This window comes from Alosa sapidissima, chromosome 1 (assembly GCF_018492685.1).
Source record: "Alosa sapidissima isolate fAloSap1 chromosome 1, fAloSap1.pri, whole genome shotgun sequence".
Lineage (NCBI taxonomy): Eukaryota > Metazoa > Chordata > Actinopteri > Clupeiformes > Clupeidae > Alosa > Alosa sapidissima.
In genome coordinates this window covers 2,173,164-2,197,096 of record NC_055957.1, presented here as the reverse complement: position 1 = coordinate 2,197,096, position 23,933 = coordinate 2,173,164, and the positions used below count along the sequence as shown (strand labels likewise).

Genomic DNA, 23,933 nt, shown 5'->3' with positions numbered 1-23,933 from the left:
GATTGGATTTATTATCCTGTTACACGGTGACCTTTTGTCATGTCAACACATCACTCTGAGTTTGGAAAGAGAGAGAGAGAGTAAGGGTGAGGTGTAAATAGTGTGTGTGTGTTTCAACTGAAATGGAAAAAGGAGTGTAAACAAGAGGTGTAAGTAGTGTGTGTGTGTGTGTAGATGCTGCTGTGATATGTATCCTACTGGTTATGATGTGATAACACACACTTACACAGAGAAGCTGCAGGGGAGTTGTAATTTTGATGCTGATAAACTTCATGTCCCAGATCCTGGAAGGCACAGATCTGGGAAATGTTCCCCTTCACACACACAGACAGACACACACACACACACACACACACACTGATACAGTGAAAACATATGCACACAAACACACACACTGATATAGTGAAAACATATGCACACAAACACACACACACACACACACACTTCTCAGAAGCTCTCTCTTGGTCTCTAAGAGATATAAATAGAATATTCATCAGTCTCATAAATAATGAATATGTACATTTCAATAGAAGATTCTGCATATTTACCACAGCAAAGGGACCTGCACCGCAATAGCAGATGATCAAACACTCACTGTAGATAGATACACACACACACACAAACACACACACACACACACAGTTTATGAAACACTCACTGCCTCCTAGGAATACTTCTCAACCATTTAGAAACACACACACACTGTAGAGTGTTGAGAATACTTCTCAACACTGTAACCTGGGGCAGCTGTGTGTGTGTGTGTGTGTGTGTAACCTGCATTGTGCCTGTGACCATCAGTGTGTGTGTGTGTGTTGCTTCATTGCACATAGGGTCATAACACATACAGATTGTTTTCATCCAAATAAACACAGAAATGGCACACAGACACACACACACAAACAAACACACACACACACACACACACACTGACTAAATCAGGCCCCATCAGAAATGAGGACACCACCCCCAACACACACACACACACACACACACTCTCTCTCAAGCTCACAAACCCGATTACATGCAAACTTTCTGTCACACACACAAGCTCACACTCAAACTCTCTCTTACACACACACACACACACACTTGCTCTCATACGCTCACAAACACGCTCACGCTCTCTTACACACACACACACACACACAGCGGGGAAAATAAGTATTGAACACGTCAACATTTTTTTCAGTAAGTATACTCCCAGTGAGGCTATTCGCATGAAATTTTCACCAGACATTTGTATTAACTTAGGTAATCCACACATATAAAAAAAATCCAAACATTAATGTCCATAAGGAGAGTTATGAGTAAAAAAGTGGAATGCCACAGGAAAAAAGTATTGAACACAACTACTGAAATTTCTTAAATACTTTGTGGAAACCCCTTTATTTGTAATGAGAGCTTCAAGGCATTTCCTCTATGATGAAACTAATCAGTCACAGTATTCAGGTGTGATTTTGGCCCATTCTTTTAAATAGATAGTCTTTTAATATTGAAGATTCCAGGGGTCCCTCTTGTAAATCCTGATCTTTAGGTAACTTCCAAAACTGTTCAATTGGATTTAAGTCAGGGCCTTGATTTCCTTTCTCTGAAACCAATTGAGTTTCCTTTGCTGAATGCGTTGGATCACTGTCCTGCTGGAAGGTCTAGCCATGTCTCATCCTCATTGTCCTGGTGGATGTAAAGATTCTTCCAGAACAAAATGACTCCATTCATCATTCCTTCAACTGTATGAAGTCTGCCAGTACCATGAGATGAAAAACAGCCCCACACCGTGATGCCTCCACCTCCAAACTTCACTGTTGGTATGGTAGTTTAACAGTGATGCAGAGTGCCATTTCTCCTCCAAATATGGTGTGTAGTATGACATCCAAAGAGTTAAATTTTGCTCTCACCCGACCAGAATACATTCTCTCAGTATTTCATAGGATTGTCCAAATGTTGTGTAGCAAACTTTCAATGAGCTTTGACATGTTTTTCTTCAGTAATAGAGTCATGTGGGGTGAGCGTGCATAGAGGCCATGGCAGTGAAGTGCATTACCTATGATTTTCTCTGTAACAATTGAACCTGCTGCCTCCAAGTCTTTCTGGAGCTTTCTCCAAGTGGTCCTTGGCTCTTAGGCTACACTTCTGACTATCCTTCTGACTTCCTGGTCAGAAATCTTGTGAGAAGATCCTGTGCATGGCCAGTTGATGATGCAGTGATGTTCCTTCCACTTGCAGATAATGGCTCCAATGCTGCTTACTGGAAGATTCTGATGTTTTGAAATGCATCTGTAACCAGTTCCGTTGATATGTTTTGCAACAATAATGTTGCAAAGGTCTTGGAAGAGCTCTTTGCTTTTACCCATCATGAAAAGTTTCTTGTGTGACAACTTGGTAATGAAAAACCTTTTTATAGCTCATCGATATGTACTAACCCAGCTTACATTAATTTGCACAGATAGGAGGGATAAATACTCTCTAACTATCTATAGATTCCAGCTTGTTCCTTGCCATTCCTTGCCTTTGTGTACTGCTTTTTCTTAGCGTGTTCAATACTTTTTCCCTGTGCCATTCCACTTTTATACTCATAACTCTACTTAGGGACATTAATGTTTGGATTTTTTAATATGTGTGGATTACCTAAGTTAATACTAATGTCTGTAGAAAATTTCATATAGCATATTGCAAATAGCCTCACTGGAAGTATACTTACTGAAAAAAATGTTGACGTGTTCAATACTTATTTTCCCCGCTGTACACTTACACTCAAACTCTTTCTCTCTCACACACACACACAGGCTTACACTCACACTCTCTCTCACACACACACACACACACACACACGCTTAAGGCTGATTAATGCTTCTGTGTGGACTCCACACAGTGCATAGGCCATTGCCACTCACAACACAGGGCGAGTTAACCAATCACAGTCCTTAAAACCTGCGTCGCCTCGACCATATTTTGGAGGTCGCATCAGGAGACGGTGTAGGGCTTGGAGGGGGTACACACACACACACACACACACAGGCACACACACACATATACACACACACACACACACAGGCATACACACACACACACACACACACAGGCACACACACGCATACACACACACACATCAGGCGACTGTGTAGGGCTTGGAGGGGGTACACACACACACCAGGCAACGGTGTAGGGTTTAGAGGGGGGTACACACACACACACACACACACACACACACACACACACAACGGTGTAGGGCTTAGAGGGGGTACACACACACACACACACACACACACATCAGGTGACGGCGTAGGGCTTGGAGGGGGTACACACACACACACACACACACACATCAGGCGACGGCGTAGGGCTTGGAAGGGGTACACACACACACACACACACACAGGCGTAGGGCTTAGAGTTGGTACACACACACACACACACACACATCAGGCGACGGTACAGGGTACACGGAGATGCAGCTCTGCGCAGAAGTAAATCAGCCGTTACACTCAAGGCTGTTCTTTCTCACACACACTTACACTCAAACTCTCTTACACACACGCATACTCTCTTACACACACACATACACACGCATACTCTCTTACACACACGCATACTCTCTCAAACACACAAACACACGCTTACACTCAAACTCTCTTACACACACACGCATACTCTCTTACACACACACATACACACGCATACTCTCTTACACACACACGCATACTCTCTCAAACACACAAACACACGCTTACACTCAAACTCTCTTACACACACACATACTCTCTCTCACACACACGCATACTCTCTTACACACACACGCATACTCTCTCAAACACACAAACACACGCTTACATTCAAACTCTCTTACACACACGCACGCACGCACGCACACACACTTACATTCTCTCACTCCCTCTTTCTTACCCACACACACACACACACTCTCTCTCACCTGCACATACACACACACGCTTGCACTCAAAACCCTCCCTCACACACACACGCTTTCACTTAAACGCTCTCTCACACACACACTCAAAACTGTCTCACACACACACGCTTTCACTTAAACTCTCTCTCACACACACACACACACTCAAAACTGTCTCTCTCACACACACACGCATACACTGAAAACTCTCACACAAACACGCATACACTGAAAACTCTCACACAAACATACATTTCTTCTGTAATTAACTCCTCTGCTCTCAGCCCTTGCAATCAAGTCCTCACCTGATTGGCTGATTACAGGACTGCGATCATCAAGGTCTCACCTGATTGGCTGATTACAGGACTGCGATCATCAAGTCCTCACCTGATTGGCTGATTACAGGACTGCTATCATACAATAACCACCTAGAACCGGACCACAGTTACACACACACACACACACACACAAGAAGCACTTAGTGTGCTTGAATACAGGGAAGCTGTGTGTCGCTTTATCTTTGATGTTGCCCCCTGTAATTAAATTCATTGAGTAAATCACGGTCAGCACTCCTACACACACACACAGGCAGACACACACACACACACATAGGCGCGCGTGTTTTTTCTGGCAATATTACTCCCCCTAAAAAACACAGACTCTCTCTCTCACACACACATGCGACTTCAGGGAGAAGGATCACAACATCAGAGTGTGGGGAGCATGGGGGGGGGAGGGGGGTTGGATTGTGAGGTAGTCACGGCAGTGAGGCGTTTGACTGGGGGTAAGTGTGTGTGTGTGTGTGTGTGTGTGTGGGGGGGGGGGGCGTGCTGCATTTCTGATCAGCAATCAATAATCATTCAATTCAATACAACAGGTCAGAGCCTCTGCAGACACACACACACACCACAGGAGAATCACTAGAGACTAATGACCTGTGGACCCGTGTGTGTGTGTGTGTGTGTGTATGTCTGATCACATCTGGCATTTCAACACACATCATTACACACACACACACACATTCACAAAGCCATACCCACACAACTCTACTTTCAATTGGAGGGATTTAGCTTGTGTGTGTGATCATGTTATAGTATGTTTCCGTATTGAGAGTGTGTGTGTAGGTTGCAGTGCAGGACTCATCCAGAGAGCATTAGGTCACTCTCGAAAGGCCACCCACCCACTACAGCAGCCCTGCGAGTGTGTGTGTGCGCACCACATGTGTTTGTGCATGTTTGCTCTGGCTACAAATAGATGTTCCATAAATGTCAGTGTTCTTAGTGTGTGTGTGTTTATTTAGATTGCTTCCTCAATAATCCCAGAACCACAAATAGTGTGTGTGTGTGTGTGTGTGTGTCTGTACACACACCCCTCACTTTTGTCATGTATTTTCTAGCTCTTATCAGCAAATGTCACTAACTGTTACTATCGGCAACAGAGAACAAAGTAAGCGAGGGAGAGAGGGAGAGAGAGGGAGAGGGAGAGGGAGAGAGAGAGAGAGGGAGGAGGGTCATGAGAGAGAAAGGGAGAGAGAGAGAGAGAGAGAGAGAGAGAGAGAGAGAGGAGGTGTCATGAGAGAGAAAGGGAGAGAGAGAGAGAGAGAGAGAGAGAGAGAGAGAGGGAGGAGGTGTCATCTTGTCAGTGTAACTGACAGGGTCTTGCCTTTTAAAACAGAGCTGCCATTCACCAGCAACAATGACCATTAAAATGAACCAGCTATTCCCTACCTGACACACACACACACACACAGAGGAGGGGGAAGGAGATTCAGAAAGATGGAGTGTGTGATTCAGATGGCGCGATAACAGGTTGAGGGAATGGAGTGAGACAGAGAGATTCAGACAGAGTGATGATGCAGTGAGTGTGCGTGTGTGTGTGTGAGATTCAGAGTGATAACACAGTGTGTGTGTGTGTGAGAGAGAGAGATTCAGAGTGATAACACAGTGAGTGGTGAGAGATCTTAGCGAGCGAGCGATAAAAGTGACTGAGTGTGTGTGTGTGTGTGTGTGTGTGTGAGAAGTGAGATTTCAGAGAGAAATCCCCTCTGGCGAGAGTCCTGAAGATGAACTGTGTAGGGGGAGGAAAGTGCTGATGTGGGAAACTGGGAGAGGAGAAGGAAAGACACACACACACACACACACACACACACACACACACACACACACACACACACACACACACACACTCTCACACACACACAGGAGAACACTAGAGATCTAGAAAACAAAGCCTGAGTGGGCGGATAAAGAAAGACAGAAAGATCAAAGAGAGGAGGAGAGAGGAGAGGGGGAGAGAGGAGAGAGGAGGGAGGAGAGAGGAGAGAGGAGAGAGGAGAGAGGAGAGGGGGAGAGAGAGGAGGGAGGAGAGAGGAGAGGGGGAGAGAGGAGAGAGGAGGGAGGAGAGAGGAGAGGGGGAGAGAGAGAGGAGGGAGGAGAGAGGAGAGAGGGAGAGAGGAGAGAGGAGGGAGGAGGGAGGAGAGAGGAGAGGGGGAGAGAGGAGAGGGGGAGGAGAGAGGAGAGAGGAGAGAGGAGGGAGGAGAGAGGAGAGAGGAGAGGGGGAGAGAGGAGAGAGGAGAGGGGGAGAGAGGAGAGAGAGGAGGGAGGAGAGAGGAGGGGGGGAGAGAGGAGAGAGGAGGGAGGAGAGAGGAGGGGGGAGGAGGATTTACACACACACACACACTCACAGGGTCGTGCTGCTGCCTATACTGGTGTGTGTGTGTGTGTGTGTTTATGCTGATAGATGAAGGAGAGAAGCAAGAGGGGTTGACTGACAGACACACACACAAAGTGTGACCCTCAATTCTTCACACACCCCTCTCTCAATCTCACCAGCCCCCCCCCCCCCCTCCATGTGTTTCCCTCTCATTACATTCCTCTCTGGGATACATTTGCATATGCAGTATGACCTTACAGCTTACACACACACACACACACACACACACACACACACACACGTCACATTGTTCACAATATTCACACACACACACACACACTCACAGGGAGACACTGTAGACGCTGTTCACAATATTCACACACTCAGACACACACACTCACAGCGCACGTCACATAAATCAATAGACTGTGTGTGTGTGTGTGTGTGTGTGTGTGTTTATGCTTCTGAAGACACACACCTCTCGGTTGAAGGTGCAGTGGAGCACTTTCCCACAGACACACACACTCGTGTAACACAGAGACAGAGAATGTATGCAGGAATTTCAGTGTCAGAGGGAGTGTGTGTGTGTGTGTGTGTGTGTCAATGCCATCCTGCATGTGCTCCATCACTCTGCTGCAGCTGTAAAGGGGACTGGTGAAGGTGTGTGTGTGTGTGTGTGTATGACCGAAGTGTGTTTAATTGCTTGTCGTTCTGTCATAGTGTCAGGGATGAGAACGAACGAACACACACACACACACACACCCCGCTCACAATCTGTTCGATCTACTGCCCTCTGGGAAGAGGTACAGAAGCCTGCGCTCCCGCACTACCAGACTCACCAACAGCTTCATACACCAAGCTGTAAGGATGCTGAACTCTCTCCCTCCTCTCCCCCCTCCACCCTCAGCTACATAACATCCTGGACATTGGACCCACAATGGCCGCATGCACTACTCCACTTGCACACTTGTACACTTTACAACTTGTTGTTGTTGTCCTGAAAACACAACACTTCTGCTGCTCTTACATAACTTGCACCACTATGTCACTTTCTTTCTTACTTAGGTCAAACAGAACTACCCAAGCCTTTTATTGGCCTGACTTTGCACTAGTATTTTATTGACTGTCTATGCACAAAACTCTTATTTTTTTCATTATTATATGTGCCCTCTTATTTACTTACTTTTTTGTTTACTTGAATGTTATGTTTGTCTGTGGACTTAAATTGGTAAAATATGTCTTGTCTTCACCGTGGGATAGTGAGAAACGTAATTTCGATCTCTTTGTATGTCTGGAACATGTGAAGAAATTGACAATAAAGCTGACTTTGACTTTTGACTTTGACTTTGACACACACACACACACACACACACACGATGAGAAGGGTACCAGGATTATAAAGGCAGAGTTCACACACACACACACAAACATAAATTAACAGTCTAACACTGTTTGCTTTAGCAGTGAAACTTTACTGTGACAGCAAACAACAACTCTCTTGCAGACACACACATACACACACAGGCATTTCTCAGCCTGACAGTTTATCATTCTCAGTCTGGACCCCCCCCCCCCCCACACACACACACTCTTTATATCATAAGAGTATGACATCAGCACAGGATGGTTCTGCTACGCATCCCGGCCCCACAGAACTATTTATTTACACTGTGTGCATCAACATGTAAACATCAACAAAGCATTAACAGAACTCATTTCTTAAATTAATATCATCATAGCTCAGGACAACTCAGAGATACTAAATAATAATAACAATCTAACTGAGACTTCACATCTCTGACCTTTAACCCGGAAGCACATCACATAGAACAGGAAGTTAAGGCAGGTCGGGTCGTGCTTGGGCTCAGGAGCAGAAGGCTTGTTTGGCAAGAGGGAGCAGCAGGTAGAACCTCAGCAAGCGCTATCTGATACTAGAGGCAGAGGGCTTTTTGGCAATGATGGGGTCCAAGCAGAAAGCAGAGCCCGTTAGAGATGGATCCGTTTAGAGATGGATCCGTTAGAGATGGATCCATTTAGAACAGAATCTAGAGATTGATCCGTTTAGAGATGGATACGTTTAGAACAGAATCTAGAGATGGATCAGAACTCGGCAAAGTACAGTGATCAGTTAAAGTTCTGTGATTGGTTAAGCTTTTAGGCAGCCCTTGATTGGATAAGATTTAAGACAGCACTTCATTGATTAAACATTCGGCTGGCATTCCATTGGGTGGGGATTTAGCTAGCATTTGATAGGTCACCTTTTGCGGGTGGCCCATTGACTAGGGTGTATGCTCGCACGTGATTGGATGAGATTTGCACTGGCAGCTGATTGAGTTAGCATAGCAGGATCGTATGTCATCTTTAGGACGTAATGTTCCATAATACCATGCCATGACGCACGCACGCACACACACACACACACACACTCACATACACACACACACACACACACACACACACACGCACGCGCACACACACACACACACACACACAGGTGACTGCATTGAGAATTATAGAGGTGAGTGAGTAAGCGAGAGAGAGAGAGAGAGTGTGTGTGTTTTTTTGTGAGTGAATGTGTATATGTGCTTGTGTGTCAGTGTGCCACTCACCCTCTCACACACACACACACACACACACACACACACACACAGAAATCACAAGTCTCTTTTTGTAACTCCAAGTGAGATTACATGAAACCATCTTCATCCTCTTCCTCTCCTTGTATCTTCAGGTAACAGAAGAAAGAGGTGTGTGTGTGTGTGTGTGTGCGTGTTTGTGCGCACAGTCCAGTCCTAAAGTGCTCTCACACACACACACAAAACACACTTCGCTATTAATAGCCTTCATCATCGTCATCACAGCCATATTCTGTAAAGAAATAGTGTGTTAGTATAAACAATAACTCTAAGTAACAGTAATGATTATATGATGTTGTGGAGTGATAATGTAATATAATAATCTTAAAATAACAGTAATAATTATAAATATATGATGTGGTGTGGTAATGTAATCTAATAATGATTGTCATGGTAATGGTAATGTAATCTAATGATGTTATGGTAATGGTAGTGTAATCTAATGATGGTAGTCATGGTAATGGTAGTGTAATCTAATGATGGTAGTCATGGTAATGGTAGTGTAATCTAATGATGGTAGTCATGGTAATGGTTGCGGTGGGGACTGACCGCTGCCGCCCAGTAGCTGCATGGCGCTGACGCAGGGCTCCTCTTCCTCCTCTTCCTCTTCCTCGGCCGCGTCCTCGTAGGCCACTGGTCCGCTCTCCACCACCACACCAGACTGGCTGACCGCAGCGCCCGCAACAGCCACAGGGGGCGCCGGTAGTGCACCGCCAGGTACCAGCTGAGGAGGAGCAGGAGGGGTCAGTTACAGAACGCACACACACACACACACGCACACACACACAGGCGTACGCCCACACACACAGGCCAGTGAAATTTTGCCTCGGGGGCGTGGACAGCCAAACCGCCAACCGTTTGACTGCAGTGTCTAGCCAGTCTACTTGTGGACACTACTCGCGGTCGCAGTTAACATTAGCCTATCAATTCACCAACCCCCCCCCCCAAAAAAAAAGTGAAGTGTTGCAGCCATGCTGCGGGGAGACTGCAGCTCACTGGTAGTTATTAGCACACACTAATCCCGGCGCAGTGAGCTGCCTGCTACAGCGGCGCTCGGGGAGCAGTGAGGGGTTAGGTGCCTTGCTCAAGGGCACTTCAGCCGTGGATGTGGGCATGGGAGAGCAGTGCTCAACCACTTCCCCCGCCCACATTTTTCCTACTGGTCGAGGATCGAACCGGCAACCCTTCGGTTACAAGCCCGAAGCCATAACCAGTAGGCCACGGCTGCCCCCTTATTGGCTACTGATAACATTATATGATCCCTAAGGGGAGACTGCGGCTCACTTCAAATCATTATAGGCTACTAATAACATGACATGAGCCTTACGAGACACTAATAACATGACATGAGCCTTACGAGACACTTTCTTATTCTTAACCGTCAGGGCCTATGAGAATTCCACTGTATCTGACTGTTGGTATGTTAGCTCTATCTTACTGGCCACAGTGGCTGCTAAGTTGACCAAATTCACCCGCATCTGGTGGCGGGTGCTAATTTCCATCCCTGACACATATACACACATACATATACACACATACACACACACACACACACGCACACACACACACATATACACACATACACGCACACACACACACACACATAACATACACACACACACACATATACACACATAACACACATACACGCACACAGACACCCCTGGGGGAGGCCACAGCAACGTCAGCCTCAGAGAGGAACCACAAAAGCGACCAGAGATAAAATAATAATAATAATAAAATAATTAGTGAGCTAATTTGCATGTCTGTGAGTGTGAGCGTGTGTGTGTGTGTGTGTGTGAGTGAGTGAGTGTGCGTCTGTGTGTGTGTGGGAGTGAGTGAGCGTGCGTCTGTGTGTGTGTGTGTGTGTGTGTGTGTGTGAGTGAGTGAGTGTGCGTCTGTGTGTGTGTGTGTAAGTCTGTTTGTGCAAATGACAAGACCGCAGCAGTTGTGCAGTCATGTGAATTTTTGTTTTTGAATTCCAAGTGAAGACAACGAAGAGGATTCGCTCCCCCATGTGTGAACCCAGCAGAAGACAACCTTGCGTTGCCTGGTAACCGTCCCCCTGGCGATGTGGATCTCCTAGGAGACGCCTCCCTTCAGAACACAGGGCTCGGAGGCTCATGTCCTGAGCTGTGTGTGTGTGGTGAGTAAGGCTCTCAGGTTTTGAACTCATCTTGGAGTGAGATTAGACATTAGACCGTTTTTAGATTTAGCCATTATACGGTCGTATAATGTCGGTCATTTCCATAACAAGCGCACAGACTTTTGCATGTGTACTTATGCGTGTCTGACAGTATGTGTGTGTGTGTGTATATGTCTGACAGGGACAGAGAGAGAGAACGAGTAACAGCAAAAGTCTGAAGAGCATTTATCAAGACATGTTTCTCTCTCTCCAACTCTCACAGGATATGGACGCCTGCCTCTACAGGCTGTACGAACATTAACGCGTGTGTGTGTGTGCGTGTGTGTGTGTGTGTGTGTGTGTGTGTGTGTGTGTGTGTGTGTGTGTCGGTCAATGTGCGAGACTTGAGTATGAGTGAGCTAATGGTAAAGAGATGTGTGTGTGTGTGTGTGTGGGGGGGGGGGGGGGTATGTGTGTGTGTGTGTGTGTGGGGTCTCGGTGTCTGTGTGTTGTCTGATGTCCTCACCTCATCAAGGGCCAGCTTCTTCGCAGGTAGAGCAGACACCAGAGGTCGTAACCTAGGAGATTAGGAGATGGAACATGGTTACGGTGAGGCAAGCCTACAGTGATCATCAGTGCTAACTCAGAGGTCGTAACCTAGGAGATTAGGAGATGAAACATAGTTACGGTGAGGCAAGCCTACAGTGATCATCAGTGCTAACTCAGAGGTCGTAACCTAGGAGATGGAACATAGTTACAGTGACGCAAGCCTACAGTGATTATCAGTGCTAACTCAAGCTTACTGTTGGAGTGCTAATCATCTGTAATGTTAGCCACAGCTACAGTAACTCAAACAGGGTGAGGGTGGGGGCACCTTGTCAATATGCAGAGGGTGTCTTTGCATTCTATATTCCACATTTCATATTCAGTATATAAGTATATATACTCTAATATTCTATTCATATTCTAATGCCTAAGTGCCAGCTTTGCATGTCATTTACTCACAATTTGAGTATGAATTTGAATTGAGAATGAAAATGAATTTCTTTAGGTTTTGGGATTTTTTAACGTCCGGTGCCATGCCCCATGTTCTACTGTAACAGCCAAACTGTTGCCGAGGGTGATCATTGGTACTGCGTGTAATGACTGAGATGAACACTGACCAATGTTTGCATGAAGTATGACGTGACCAACCAATGAAATTATTGAGTTATGGAGTGATTTTTGTGCCAGAAACTGCATCTGAACATTTTGTATTTCCATTTGAATTGCTGTTGATCAAGTTGCTCTGTATGTTCGTCTTGTATGTACCTATTTGAATGTTTTTACTTTGTGATGTTTATTTGAAGTTGTTATTAGTTCACGGAGGAACATTATTATTTTGACTGAGTCTGTCCTCTGAATTATGTGTTAATTATTTGTTTTGTCTACCCCTGCAATATAGAATGGTGTTTGCAACATGTCGTTTGTGTTGTCAATTTAATGATGGGTCACAGGTGCTGTCTGTTATTAGCGTTCTGAACCCTTACACCCTCGCAGACTTGATCACTTACGACGGGTGTCAGTTAACTGTGTGCAGGTTCAGGGCTTGACCTTAGGGCTGACATTGGGATTTAGCCAAACGGACATAGTGCTAAGTAACGTTAACTAAAACTGCCATAATGCTAATCATCGCTAACTCAAACTGCTGGAATGTTAATCATCACTAACTCAAACCCTGTAATATTAGCCACAGCTAACTCAAACTTCCATAATGCTAATCATCGCTAAATCAAACTGCTGAAAAATTCATCAACTCAATACTACTGTAATGTCAGGCCCAACTAAGTCAAACTCCCCATAAAGCTAACTAATTCAGAAAGTATATGTAACCACACAATAATCTGTTATGATCAATCTTGACCTGCAATACCTGCTGTCGCTACTATGCCACTGATATAATGCTAGTGTAATCCAACAACAAAGTTACTATGATGCTAGCAGACTTAGCTTTGATACTTGCAGACTTAGCTCTATGATGCTAGCAGACTTAGCTCTGATGCTAGCAGACCTAGCTCTATGATGCTAGCAGACTGAGCTTTGATGCTAGCAGACTTGGCTCTATGATGCTAGCAGACTTGGCTTTGATACTTGCAGACTTAGCTCTATGATGCTAGCAGACTTAGCTCTATGATGCTAGCAGACTTAGCTCTATGATGCTAGCAGACTTAGCTCTATGATGCTAGCAGACTTAGCTTTGATACTTGCAGACTTAGCTCTATGATGCTAGCAGACTTAGCTCTGATGCTAGCAGACCTAGCTCTATGATGCTAGCAGACTGAGCTTTGATGCTAGCAGACTGAGCTCTATGATGCTAGCAGACTTAGCTCTATGATGCTAGCAGACTTAGCTCTATGATGCCATAGATATATATACTGACTAGATGTCGCCTTCGGCTTCTCAGCATGCGTCAACACCGCCGCCATCTTGTAGCGGGGATCTGAAGCTCTAAACTAGTTCTCCCGTATTGTCAGTGTTACCTATTTAGCGACGTTTGGCCATCCCTAGCGACAGAAAAACTTTTTAGCGATTAGCGACAAATTTGGGAACTTCTCACAATGATGGCAAACTCGGTTTCGTTGTTTTTGAAACGTAAGAAAATCACTTTTCTCATGGCTTTGTCATTTGTGAATTAAGCTACATCTCGTTTGCCCATAGCATTGGCCCATGATTAAAAAAGTAACGACTGGCGTATGAAGTAGCAGACCACGTTAAAGCACGGAAGTAAATGTTCTACAGATCTACAGCAACTTCTGGTAAGATTACAACTTATACAAGTAAATGAGACGAAAGGTATGTGGCCTCAACCAGAGCCTGTCTACGGAGAGCCTGTTTACTTTCATTGTATCGAACCTGGTTGCAGTTCACTCATTGTTCCTCTAGGGGCCGCCGCTAGCTAGTGCAGAATGAATGGGAGTCTATGGGGCTAGACAGGTAAAATGTATCTTTATTATCGTCTTAGGCTTAGTTTTCTCTAGACTCGACCATAAATACATACCTGTCAGTTGGAACAACCCAAAAAACTAGATAATTGCTGGAGATTTTGACGATTCATGGTGATTTTATTTTCGCTAGATCTTTGCCTAGATTGACGTTAATGCATTATAGAGGAGTGGGCCACCGCGGCAAGATGGCGTCTCGATTGACGCATTCGTTCCAATGAACAGCAGTAGTCAAGGGGACATCTTGTCAGTATATATATCTATGCTATGATGCTAGCAGACTTAGCTTTGACACAGCAGTCATCAGCAACAACTAACCAGCAGCCTGATCCTGCCACTCAACCAGCTTCAACACACACACACACACACACACGTTCAGAGCAACAGGACAAACACACTCCTGACATCGCATGGCTACTTGGACTATAGACACACACACACACACACACACACTTGTTCTTTTTTCCTTCCCCACCCTCTCTCTCCTCCCAGACTGCTGAAATGAGGACACACACCACTCAAAATACACACACACACACACCCTTCATGGGTTACCAAGAACAACTGTCTCTTCTATTGAAAACCCCAGGGGTTTACTCTCTTTATGTCAGAGAGATAGAGAGAGAGAGAGAGAGAGAGAGAGAGAGAGAGAGAGAGAGAGAGAGAGAGAGGGAGGTTAAGAGAGAGAGAGAGAGAGGGAGGTTAAGAGAGAGAGAGAGAGAGAGAGCGAGAGAGAGAGAGAGAGAGAGGGAAAGAGAGGGAGAGGGAGGGAAAGAGAGAGAGAGCGAGAGAGGGGGGGGGGGCAGCTTTTAATTAAAGTGTTCTGAAAGAGGAAAGGAGAGAGAGAATATGTTCCCTCTCAGAACTCATTTACAGATCACCACACATGCTCTACGCTTCACTATAGTCTGTCCCATACACACACGCACACACACACACACAGATCCTTACACATGCTCTATGTTTCACTGTAGTCTGTCCCACACACACACACACAGATCATTACACATGCTCTATGTTTCACTGTAGTCTGTCCCACACACACACACACACACACACACACACACACACACACACATACATACATACAGATCATTACACATGCTCTATGTTTCACTATTGTCTGTCCCATACACACACACACACACACTCAAACACACTGTGTGCTGTTATCCACATGGACAGGCACAAACAGAATGGTCATTCTTTCCATGGGTTTGTCTCTGCCCATCTCTTTTCCCCGTGATCTCACACACACACACACACACAGAGGTAGCAGCTTGTCAGGACTCAGCTTGATACTCCTATTCACACTGCAAAGCACTCTGGGAAGGCAAGAGGGACTTGGCAAAGGCAGGCTCTAACAGAGCCAAAGACAGCCACCAGTTCATTAAACTCTTTCACACACCCCTCACACACACACACTACAGCTCATCTCTGTCTCACACACCCCTCACATCACCACACTCTAAAGAATAGGCGATATTCAGAGAGAGATAGCGGTCCGATGCGATGACCTCACTGCTACAGAGAGCGTTCCCAGGGGGGGTTGTGGATGTGCACCTTCACAGAGGAGTGGAGTGGGGGATAGAGAGGAGGAGTGGAGGTATGGAGGAGGGATGGAGGGATGAATAAAGGTAGAGATGGGGGTGGAGGATAGAGAGGAGAGATGGAGGGATGAATAAAGGTAGAGATGGGGGTGGAGGATAGAGAGGAGAGATGGAGGGATGAATAAAGGTAGAGATGGGGGTGGAGGATAGAGAGGAGAGATGGAGGGATGAATAAAGGTAGAGAGAGATGAAAGGTAGCGCATTAATAAATGATAGAGGGAGCATCGGTGTGTGTGTGTGTGTGTGTGTGTGTGTGTGCACATGTGTGTATGAGTGTGTGTGTTCCTGCGAGAGAGAGAGTGTGTGTGAGAGGAGAGAGAGGAATGGGGTGATGGATGTAGTGAATGAGTGCAGTGGAGGTCTTACAGTATTAAAGAGCGTCTGTCTGGGATTGACCAGGAGAGCAAGTCTCCGCTCTAGAGTGTGTGTGTGTGTGTGTGTGTGTGTGTGTGTGTGTGTGTGTTGTTCTCTGGGCCTTGGGGAGGTGTTACCAGGAGAGGCACACGATACACTTTCTGTGAGTAGAGCACAATGACTTCACTGTTAAACATGCACGCACACACACACACACACACAAGAAATTGACAATAAAGGAGACTTTGACTTTGACAACACAACACACACTTTCTGCTATCCTGAGTGTACCTGATGCGGACAGCCCAAAAATAACTCTGCGTGCGGGTGAATTTAAGCAACGGTCCAGTGCATGGGGAGAATGTGTGTGTGTGTGTGTGTGTGTGTGTGTGTGAGTGAGAGAGTGTGTGTATGTGAGTGCGCGTGTGTGTGTTGTGTGTGAGAGAGAGTGTGTTTATGTGAGTGTGCGTGCGTGTGTGTATGTGTGTGTGTGTGTGTGAGAGAGAGAGTATGTGTATGTGAAGGTGAGTGTGTGTATGTCAGGGATTAAAGTGAAAAAAAAAAATCGTTTGACTGAACTTTTTTTAGGCCATAAGTCATACGTAGTTCATGTCTACCTATAGAGATAGCACCCCTTTTGCGGTCGCGACCTATTGGTTTTTAATGTACAAAAAGATGTAAACAGCAAAGTAAAGGGAGTATTCGCCTTATTCACACGGCGGCCATTGTTTAAACCAAAACGAGGCTACAGGGTACACTTACTATAAAATTAATGCCACCTACAGGTGAATGCATAGAACATAACAATCCTATGGTTTGTGTACCCTGTAGCCTCGTTTTAGCCGCCATGTGAATAAGGCGAATTGAGAGTGTTCTTGATTGAGATTGAGTTTTCCTGATGAACAAAAATATATTTTAGTACCATCCCTGACCATTACTGATTAGCCATTGCTGTTCTTTTCTACTGCAGCAATATTGTAGAAAGGCTTTAACACACTCTTATTTAATTACTTCAGGCCAAAAGTGTTTAAAGGGGAGATTTTTTTCTTGTTAATATGCAATTCAACACCAAGTAAAATCTATAAAATCAAGTTTGCAAGACTTCCCATTTCCTCATCAAAGTAACAAATCAGAACATTCTAGATATTGTTCATATTTCCATTTGTTGCCTCATCCGCATTTAATGAAAACATGGTAATTTTAAGTTTTACAGACAACTCAGTTTTCCAATGAGCAGCAATACTGTGTGTGCTCATGCAGAAGGTCTGCGCATTTGATAACAACAATCTGGAGACGGTGCTTTTGTCTTCAGCAACAGATTGTATAAGGTTGACAAGAGGTTGCGATATGGTGAGGGACAGGTCGTGTTGCGCTATGAAAGAACATGCGTAGCCTACTATCTAAACGTAAAAACGGTCAGCCATAGATAAACGTAGCCTACCTCTGTCGTGGTGGCTAGTTGTACCAGGTAGGGAAGATGTCCTGAAGTGCACGAACGTTAACCTTATGGCGGTCTTCTGATTGGTGGCGTGTTAAAACGTTTTCCTATTGCATCCATAAACAATTTTCTTGCAGCGAACCGCGCAAAAGCAAACCCCTGGCACTTTAATTTCTTTACACCATCGCTTGTTAGTTCTCCCCCGTTTCCAACAGCTGCCCATCTCCATTTATTTTTTAACTTTTGACACCTGCCTTCCTTTAGCAACAACACATCCATGACAGCTAGTGGCCTTGCCAAATAGACGCACACAAATCATGACGCTAATATGCGAGGTTCCGGTAGGCCTACTGGTTATGGTTTTGTGCTATAAATTAATAATATTTTATAGCAAAGTTTTAAGTTGACTATTTTAATTGTATGGTTATTTTTTGTCAACATACACTCACAACCTACTGTCGTTAAAAGTGAGGCCTAAGCAAAATAGGCTACAAGGTTGTCTGTGCGTCACAAACAGTGATATTATTATTTTAAGACAGTGATATTATTATTTTTTTTATGCTATAACACGTTCAGTCAAAACCTACGTCGCAAATTGTGAAAAACATTGTTGTACATGTCATAACAGACGGGATAATAAATTGCATAGGCTACTGTTTATATTGCGTCGCTTTACACATAATGTTAGTTGCATTGATTAAAAACTGTAACAATAATAGTAGCCTACATCGGGTGGCATAGAAGGCTATCTGTTCAAGTCATAGGTGACACCCAAAATGTATGACCTCCCCTGACAAGAGTTTGCTATAGTAAGAAATTGTCTACATTTCTTACTGAAAGAACGGAAAGAACACGGAAAGAACACAGCCTACACTTCTTCTCCGAATTCGCACATAGAGCTCACAATATCATATCCAAAAAAGTTAAACGGATTGGCCAACCTCATCAGCTGTCTCTAATGTGTCACTATAATCCAACTTTTAGACCGTTATAGTCCTCCATACGTGTTCTTTGGAAAAGCAAAGTCCCCCCCCCTATTTTTTTTCTCATCGGATCTGCATCGATCTCAAATATGACATTTCTAAAATCAAATTGACGGAAATCCGTCCTATGACGGAGAACTTTAATCCTTGGTGTATGTGCGTGTGTATGTGCGAATAGCTATAAGGGGCTGTCTGGGACATTATTCAGAACTAGCATCATACTCATTCACACACTACAGTGAAAACCTCACACACTATACTGAAAACCTCACACACTATAGTGAAAACCTCACACACATATACATGTAAAATCAAGCTCATTCACACACTACAGTGAAAACCTCACACACTATACTGAAAACCTCACACACTATAGTGAAAACCTCACACACATATACATGTAAAATCAAGCTCATTCACACACTATAGTGAAAACCTCACACACATACACATGTAAAATCAAACTCATTCACACACTATAGTGAAAACCTCACACACATACACACATACACATGTAAAATCAAACTCATTCACACACTATAGTGAAAACCTCACACACATACCAGTGAAAAGCTGAAGAACGAGACGCTTACATACACAACTAGTAACCTCTTATAAACACGGGGGACACTTTTTACTATTGAAACACTCTCACACACACTAGTGAAATGCACTCATACTGTATACACCACTTAAAAACATCCTCACACACACACACACATATATGAAACCATTCACACACTACAGTGAAAGCCTCACACACACACACACACCAGTGAAACAGTGTCACACACACACACCAGTGAAACAGTGTCACACACACACACACACACACACACACACACACACCAGTGAAACAGTGTCACACACACACACCAGTGAAACAGTGTGTCACACACACACCAGTGAAACAGTGTCACACACACACCAGTGAAACAGTGTCACACAAACTGAGAAGTGTTCTGCTCACACACACAACTGAAAGCGTGTAAGGGCCCGTCCACACGGAGACGCTTTTTAGGTTAAACGCAGAGGTTTTGCTTCGTCTTGGCCGAGTGTCCAAACGAATCCTGTAAACGCACTGCCCGAAACCGCACTTTTCTGAAACCTGGTCCCAGAGTGGAGAAATCTGAAACCGTAGCCCGTTTGAATTCGTTTAGACAGCGAAACCGCACATCCTGCTTGCGTATCGATGATGTCATCGCCACACCTCAGCTGCCCTGGACTTGCACTTACAGTATTGCCTAACAATACTAGTTTTCATACATGACATTACCTACGATTACACTCCGTAAGATAAATATCACAACTGGTGCTGCGCAGCGCCGATAGCTTAGGACTGAACACTGTTTTTTCCCGGTGTTTTTTAATGCATTCTAGCTACTGTCAGTGACGCGAGAGAACTTAAGTTATTAGGAAAGTGCGGTGTAAGTTTAGGCTACATTAATTTGTGCGTAGTGCCAGTGTCATTCATTTATTTTACATGTCTTACAACATATATACATGCATTCAGTCGAGTGAAATCAGATATAAGCATACAAAGACGCTTAGAACTCACGTTAAGCCGATGGTAGCACACTGAATGCAAATGCGCGATTTGATGCAGGCAAACGTATTGACTGTTACTAACGACGGTTTTATAGCAATATTATAAATGTGGCGACAGAATAGCCTAGAACTTGGGTAAGCCTTGCGTTTAGTAGTCTAATTGCGGTGATAGCCAAAACTAATGTGAATCACGGACTATCCTTCAACCAAAGAAAGTAAAGGTGATTAGTAGGTCTACCTGCGTTAGCCAAATAAAGGACGGGACTGCACCCTTCACAAACCATAAAATAAAGTTTATTAGTTTTACAGTTGACTACAGTTGACAGTTCACCATCAGTCCACACAAACAATTCTGGTTTCCTTGCACTAGCCATTTCGTCATAGCCTATTCTGTCTGTTTGTAAAGCACAAACTTTTGTCAATTTCTGTAAAGAAACAGTGCCACCTATAGGCCTGGGGTATGAAGTAACGTGTTGAGTCGTGTTGAGATGGATCCGTTTGGATGCAAATATTTCATGGTTAATAAATGTTTCAGGGAAGACGGAGAAAAAAAGATCGGTTTCGTATGTGTGGACTAGCCCTAAGTATCATATCTTAATCACGTCCGCGTGTAAAGCATCATATCTTAACCGTCATATCTTAATCATGTCCGCGTGTAAAGCATCATATCTTAAGTGCGGTGGACATGTCTGAAAGTAGTTATTGTGTGAGTGTGTAGGAATGTGGGTGTGTGTGCGTGTGTGCGTGTGTGTGTGTTGGTGCGTGTGCACATGTGTGCAAGAGTGAGAATGTGTGAGTATATGAGTGTGTGTGTGAGTGTGTGTGTGTATGTACACATACATGTGAGAGATAAATGGTGCAATGTAATGAATGTGTGTGTGTTAATAACGGTCTAGCTTGAGACATGAATGTGTTGCTGTTGCCAAGTCAACAAGTCAGTTGAAGTCCATTCAAATCCAACTCAACCAATCCCATGCTTCAATCCTCAGCCAACAGCCAATCACACACTGCCCTTAGAATGCCCAGTCCAAGCCCAGAGCCAATCAACACTCTGATGGGACAGCAGCCAATCAGATGGTCCTTCAAGGTATGGGAGCTAAGAAGAGGTGTGTGTGTGTGTGTGTGTGTGTGTGTGTGTGTGTGTGTGTGTGTGTGTCCAGTCCATTAGGTGTGTTTTTACTGATGGTGTTCTGGTTGGCAAAGAAGCTAGGGTTGCTTGTGTGTGTGTGTGTGTGTCACCTGAAAGCACTCTAAATCCATTCAGAGGAAAGTACAGGAGTCTTATGAATGATGAAGGACCCTCCCTCCTGCACTAACCATTCAACCAAACCACACACACACACACACACACACACACACACACAAAAAGCACCTGACCTGTGCACATACACACGCAAAAACTGAATGGGTTGCTACCCTGTTTTTAAAAGACGGAGGCAGACATCAAGAATGAGTCTCTGTGTGTGTGTGTGTGTGTGTGTGTGTGTGTGTGTGTGTGTGTTTGCAACAGAATGTGTGTTAACAAATACAACCAGTTAGTCTTCTTGAATGGTTACTGATGCTGACTGCAAAAAACATGCCCGCACACACAAACACACACACACAGACAGATACATGCAGATAGACACCAAGCATGCAGTCACAGTCCCACACACACACACACACACACACAGCCAAATGGGAAGAATCTGGGGGTCGAATTCTAAAGTTTGCCGGAACTCAGCCCCCTACACACACATAAATTACACACAGCAAACATTCCTCAGAAACATCACTTTCAGTTCTTTATAACATGATGCTGCTTGCCTGGAAATTAAGTGAGTGTGATTGTGTGTATGTGCGTGCGTGTGTGTAAGACTGTGTGTGTGTGTGTGTGTGTGTGTGTGTGTGTGTGTGTGTGTGTGGTGTGTGTGTGTGTGCATGCGTGTGTGTGTGCATGCGTGTGTGTGTGTGTGTGTAAGAATGTGTGTGTGTGTGTGTGTGTGTGTGTGTGTGTGTGTGCGCGGTGTGTGTGTGTGTGTGTGTGTGTGTGTGGTGTGTGTGTGTGTGTGTGTGTGTGCGTGCGTGCGTGTGGTGTGTGCGTGCGTGCGCGTGCGTAGGCTTGATGACTAAGCAGAGAGAACTGCCCCAAACACACTCATTCCCAGCGGCCCACCCTGTTTGTGTCTTCCTGTGTGTGTGTGTGTGTGTGTGTGTGTGTGTGTGTGTGAGAGAAGGGGATCCCTTTGAGACACAGACATCACACAAACACAGTCTGCTCAGAGATGTGTTGATTTATTCTATATTATTTCCCAGGTTGAATCAACACTGAATATGTCACACACCCCTCCCAACAAGTCACACACATGCACACAGACAAACATATGCAGACACACACAGACACAGACACACACACACAGACACACATATACAGACACATACAGACACAGACCGACAGACACACACACACACAAAAAACACACACACAGCGAAAGCCTTCCTGGGAATGTCTCATGTAGGAGGAATTGGGAGTTGGGAATTGGGAATTAGAATCACGCTGAAGTCACACACACACACACACACACACACAAACACACAGCTAGTGTATCTGTGTGTCTGTATGTGCGTGTGTGTGTGTCTGTATATGTGTGTCTCTGTGCGTGTGTGCGTGCGTGTGTGTGTATGTGTGTGTCTGTATATGTGTGTGTGTGTGTGTGTATGAGAGAGAGCAAAAGCGCGACTTTAGGGATGATTGACAGGCCGTGCTGAGAGAGAAGAGAAGGGATTCACTTTCACAGCGTCTAGCAGCTTTACGCCTCCAGCCTTCTGTGTGTGTGTGTGTGTGTGTGTGTGTGTGTGTGTGTGTGTGTGTGTGTGTGTGTGTGTGTGTGTGTGTGTGTGTGTGCCATTAAATTTCACTTGATGCAATGACAGAAGGACAAAAATGGATTCAGTCCTTCTCATCCCTCTCTCTCTCTCTCTCACACACACACACGGTCTTCACAGAGATGAAGCATCTGTCTGCCTGAGAAGATTAGCTGCCTCTGAGGAGAGAAGTGCCTTGTCATCGAAACACACACAAATCCCCTTCTGCTATGTCCAGCTTCATTCTTTATGGATCCCAAATTATTTCTGATCCTTAATCCCTCAGACCAGGATTCACTTTGCACAGCTCACTATAAAGGCCCCGCACACACACACACACACACACACACACACATAAACACACACACACACACATAAACACACACACACACACACACACACACATAAACACACTCACAAACACAGTGCCACAGTGTAACGCATCTGCCCCCGATGTGGTGAAAACAGGTAAAAGCTGCATCTGTTAGACCACTCACACCACTAACTAACTGACAGCACCATTAACGGACAGCACCACTTACTAACTGACATCACCACTAACTGACAGCACTGCTAACTAACTGACAGCACCGCTAACTAACTGACAGCACCACTAACTGACAGCACCGCTAACTGACAGCACTGCTAACTGACAGCACCGCTAACTGACAGCACTACTAACTGACAGCACCACTAACTAACTGACAGCACCACTAACTAACTGACAGCACCACTAACTCACTGACAGCACCAGCATTCTGTTTCATCTGATCTGTGCGTGCGTGCGTGCGTGCGTGCGTGTGCGTGTGCGTGTGCGTGTGCGTGTGCGTGTGTCTCACCTCTTCCCCAGGCTGC

The 23,933-nt window shown here is 44.9% G+C and overlaps 1 protein-coding gene across 2 annotated transcripts in view; it reads right to left on the bottom strand.

Moving 5' to 3' along the window:
* Positions 1–9,369: 9,369 nt before the first annotated feature.
* Positions 9,370–23,933, bottom strand: part of brf1a (BRF1 RNA polymerase III transcription initiation factor subunit a) — a 68,734-nt gene continuing 54,170 nt past the window's right edge. For both annotated transcript variants that reach the window (XM_042085599.1, XM_042085607.1), the window contains exons 17-19: positions 11,847–11,898; positions 9,745–9,919; positions 9,370–9,427 (exon numbers count right to left, since the gene is read on the bottom strand). In XM_042085599.1, coding sequence (XP_041941533.1) covers positions 9,393–9,427; positions 9,745–9,919; positions 11,847–11,898 — 262 coding nt within the window. In that variant the 3' untranslated portion in view covers positions 9,370–9,392. The remainder of the gene's footprint in view (positions 9,428–9,744; positions 9,920–11,846; positions 11,899–23,933) is intronic.